The sequence below is a fragment of the Cebus imitator genome, unplaced genomic scaffold (genome assembly GCF_001604975.1).
Source record: "Cebus imitator isolate Cc_AM_T3 unplaced genomic scaffold, Cebus_imitator-1.0 Scaffold105, whole genome shotgun sequence".
Taxonomy (NCBI): Eukaryota; Metazoa; Chordata; class Mammalia; order Primates; family Cebidae; genus Cebus; species Cebus imitator.
Window position 1 is genome coordinate 6,106,380 of NW_016107420.1, and position 4,640 is coordinate 6,111,019.

The 4,640-nt window shown below is 39.0% G+C and overlaps 1 protein-coding gene across 1 annotated transcript in view; it reads right to left on the reverse strand.

The window, feature by feature from the left end:
• The window catches only part of ABHD18 (abhydrolase domain containing 18), a 66,305-nt gene that overhangs the window by 11,646 nt on the left and 50,019 nt on the right, over window positions 1-4,640 (reverse strand). Inside the window, exons 8-9 of the mRNA XM_037741738.1 lie at window positions 3,159-3,297; window positions 796-885 (exon numbers count right to left, since the gene is read on the reverse strand). Coding sequence (XP_037597666.1) covers window positions 796-885; window positions 3,159-3,297 — 229 coding nt within the window. The remainder of the gene's footprint in view (window positions 1-795; window positions 886-3,158; window positions 3,298-4,640) is intronic.

The window sequence follows — 4,640 nt, forward strand, 5'->3', positions numbered from 1 at the left end:
GCCTTCCAGGATCAAACGATTCTTTTGCCTCAGCCTCCCAAATAGCTGGGACTACAGGTGTACACCACTATGCCCAGCTAATTTTTGTGTTTTTAGTAGAGACAGAGTTTCACCATGTTGTCCATGCTGGTCTTGAACTCCTGACCTCAGGTGATTCACTCACCTCAGCCTCCCAAAGTACTGGGATTACAGGTGTGAGCCGTCCCACTTGGCCCAAGACTGCCTATCTTTAGCCTGCTTGTAAGGTTGGCCCTTAGCTGGAGTCTGGGAACTTGGCCAGTAAATAGCTTTTTACACTTACATAAAACTTTCCCTAAATGATACGAGTGGGTCACCATGCCTAAACTGCTTATATAAACAATGCCGTTTCTACTGAACACCTGCTTTCCTTCTGAATTTTTGGTGCATGCTAGGCAAAAATTATCTAAGTCACTAACCCCTGATAAAAACTCTGGACTGCTACGCTCAGGGGAGCTTCACTGATGGACAGCACTTTGCACTTATTATCAATAATTATTGCTGAAAGAATTAAGCATGAACTGTAACAGTCCACTGGGAGAGGACTCTTGGAAGCTTGTTCTTGGTTTCCTTCAGACTCTGCCTCATGCATTTTTCCTTTTGTTGACTGTGTTGTATTTTTTTTGCTGTAGTTAAGCCTTAGTCATGATTATGACTATATCCTGAGCGCTATGATTCTTTCTATGAAACACCAAAGCTGAGGGTGGTTTTGGGGACTTCCAAAACAATTATCTCTAATTATATATAGCTACCTAATATTAATTACAATTAAATTACCGTAGTGAAGACCCCAGATGCTGTGGACCAAGACAGGCATGGAATCAATGGCATGGGCTTAGGCCAGTTGGATACCGCTAAGGAAGCCATCTGTAATGTAACAGATAGTTTAGAGAGCTTCTGTTTAGTGTTTCTATTCGTTAAAATAAAAAATATTTAATATTAAGAAGTATTCCGTGCAGTAAGTAGTTGGTTAGATAAACACAAAGTCTGCAAACATCAGTGAGAATGCCTAGCAATCTCATTAAACTTCCGAAATCATAAATTCAACAACATTTAATTTCCCCCTTAAAAGCAACAAAATGTAATAGAAAACTTTAACCTCAAGACCCTTCACTGAGAGCTACTTTTTACTGTGTAAATATGAAGCAAAGATGCTGAGATGTAGATGCTGGGCAGCAGAGTAAGCACACTCATGACTTGCTCAAATACAGCAAAATCACAACTATAAAACATCAGACCATTGAGGCTGACTGAGTATGCAAAGAATTTGGTGAACTACAAAGCAGATTATATAACAGATATAAAATGATGTAATGTGTGTGTTTAGAGAAGGAAAAATTTACTCTCTCTTTTGGAGAAGGGAGAACTTTATCTTCTGGAAAAGTTACTTTCCCTTCTGGGCTGCAGGAATCAGAAAGGAAAGGCAGGCTTCACTGAATGGCTGAGTCTTGCAGAGGAATGAAAGATAGGGTCTTGTCTTCCATAGAAAGAAATCAGTATGATCAAAGGCACTAAGGTGAGCATGCACAGGGTCTCATAGGGAAACAGCCAATATACTTCAGTTGGGATGGTCAATAGGCACATGTGGCCCATGGAGTGAGGGAGATAGTAGGGCTAGAAAGATTGATCAGGATCAGATTAGAGGTTCTTTGTTCTATAGATAATGGGGAGTTAATAAACAGAATTGAGTAAAGGAGTAGTATTGTCAAAGAAATGATTCAAAAAAGGTAACATGATAGTAGTTTACAGGATTGAATAGAGAAGGGGAGAGCTGAGGTAGGAAGACCAGTTAATAGGCAGTAATCCAGGTGAAAGTTTTAAGAACCTGTCCTAGGTGATAACAATGGAAACACTCCTAGATAGGAAAATAAATCCTTCTCCATCTTCTGTTTCACTGACAGGTGGTTGTTTTGAATTTAAGTTTTTGAACTTAATTTTCTAATTCAAGTGACATAGTGAGCCTTCATATTATCATTATTATTATTTTGAGATAGAATCTTGTTTCTGTCTGGATCATCTAATCTGGAGTGCAGTGGCACAATCACAGCTCGTTGCAGTCTCAAACTCTGTGGCTCAAGGATCCTCCCACCTGAGACTCCTGAATAGCCACAATTACAAAGGCGTGCCACCATGCCTGGCTAATTATTTAAACAATTTTTTTGTAGAGACAGGGTCTCACTATGTTGCCTGGGTTGGGGTATGATTAATTTTTAGGCCAGTGCAGTGACTCACATATATAATCCCAGCACTTTGGGAGGCTAAGCTGTGTGGATCACTTGAGCCCACACACAAACAAAATAATAATTTTAAAAAAATGTTCTGAGTGACTAGTATGTGCCAAGTAACAAACCAGAGCATATTCCTGACCCTCAATGTTCCAACTGTTTCATGGGAGAAAACAGACTGCTAAACAAGTCAGTAGAGTACAGTACAGTACAGTAAAAAAGTTACTAATGAGAGTTTGAAGTATAGTCTGGAGGTAAGGCTGGGTGTCACAGATGAAACAGAAGGGTAAGCTGTTACTAAGCTAGCTGTAAGAGAACAAGGGAGCACTAAAGGGATGCTAGCATGTGACACAGCTGGAGCCCAGTATATATGCAAGCTTTTGGCAGGTTTTGAACAAGACAGAACAAAGATTAGATTTAGAAAGATCACTGTAGTTATGGTGTAGAGGAGAAATGGTTAAGAAAAAGATTAATAAGAGAAAAGACTAGAGACAGAGAAAGCAATTAGGAATACATTTTAGTACACTCTAAAAAGCAGACAAAGTAAAATTCGTGGTGGTACTAGGGAGATAGATAAATGGAAAGTATTTTCCAATTCAGGTATTTTGACCGATGTAACAGCAAAACTGAGCATTTATACTTGAGACCTGAAAAGTTAAATTTTATATTTTTAAATAAAATATTAAATCTAATATCTGAAATACAACTGTGGAGTAGTACAATCAACGTCTATATAAATCATATAAAAAATTAACATCATTGCTTCATAATTGGATGAAAGCCTGGAATCTGTTTCTGCTTCCTACTTTTGCCAAAACTAATTCTATACCTAAAGTGAATTTTTTAAATAACCAGGTTCTCTAGATCTTATAAACATAAACATAATTAAATGTAAGCAGAAATAAAAAGGCTTACGTGTCCTCCCATGGATATTCCAGTCATTCCTAAAGGGCCATAACCTTCCCTCTCTAGCCAGTGCAAGAGGGCTGCAGATTCTAAAACAAGAGCTCCTCCCATCACAAAAAGGTCAGACACATTTTTTAAGCTGGACCTTCTAGACTCACAAAACAAAATAGAAAATGATTATTTTATGTATTTACATGCTAATATATGCAAACTTACAGACTTCATGCTGCCAGACTTCATGTATTTCTTTTAAAGGACCAGATAGTTAAGTAAAACAATGTAATAAATTGGAATTAGGGCCAGGCATGGTGGCTCATGCCTGTAATCCCAGCACTTTGGGAGGCTGAGGTGGGCGGATAAGGTCAGGAGTTCAAGACCAGCCTGGGCAACATGGTGAAACCTTATCTTTACTAAAAATACAATTAGCAGGGCATGGTGGTGCATGCTTGTGATCCTAGCTATTTGGAAAACTGCGGCATAATAATTGCTTGAACCCAGGAGGCAGAAGCTGCAGTGGGCCAAGATTGTGCCACTGCACTTCAGCCAAGGTAACAGGGTGAGACCCTGTCTCAAAAAAAGAAAAAAAATGGAATCAGACAGCTGCTAACATTGTTCTACATATCAAATCACCTAAAACTTAATAAAAAAATGTGTTCCTTGTTCTATAGCACATAATCTTTACTGAAATTATTAGAATAGAATTCAAAGCATAACTTTTTTTTCTCTGAGATGGAGTGTTACTCTGTTGCCCAGACTAGAGTGCAGTGGCATGATCTCATCTCACTGCAGCGTCCACCTCCTGGGTTCAAACAATTCTCCTGTCTCAGCCTCCCAAGTAGCTGGGATTACAGGTGTGGGCCACCATACCTGGCTAATTTTTGTGTTTTTAGCAGAGAGAGGGTTTCACCATGTTGGCCAGGCTGGTCTTGAACTCCTGAGCTCAAGTGATGGGCCTGCCGTGGCCTCCCAAAGTGCTGGGATTACAGGTGTGAACCACCACGCCCAGCCTTAAAGCACAGCTTTTTAAAAAACCAATATAAAAGAATTTAACCAAACCCTAGGCTCATGTATTACTGAAATCTTAAATATGTTGCTTATTTTCACAAAATACACAATTTATGCATATAATAAAATATAAAACAAACGTTTTTATAAATATACATGTTTTAAATAAAGATCAATTCAACTGTAATTTCATTTTTAGAAGCTAATTTTACATAGAAGTATATTTCCTTATAAAAAGTATTTAAATATATCCTTTTGGATCCTAGAACCACCTGTATTTAATGATAAAAATAAACATATACGGCAGGGTGCAGTGGCTCACGCCTGTAATCCCAGCACTTTGGGAGGCCAAGGTGGGAGGATCACGAAGTCAGGAGTTCAAGACCAGCAGCCAGTATGGGGAAACCCTCTCTCTACTAAAAAATACAAAAATTAGCTGGGCATGGTGGTGTGCGCCTGTAGTCCCAGCTACTCGGGAGGCGGAGG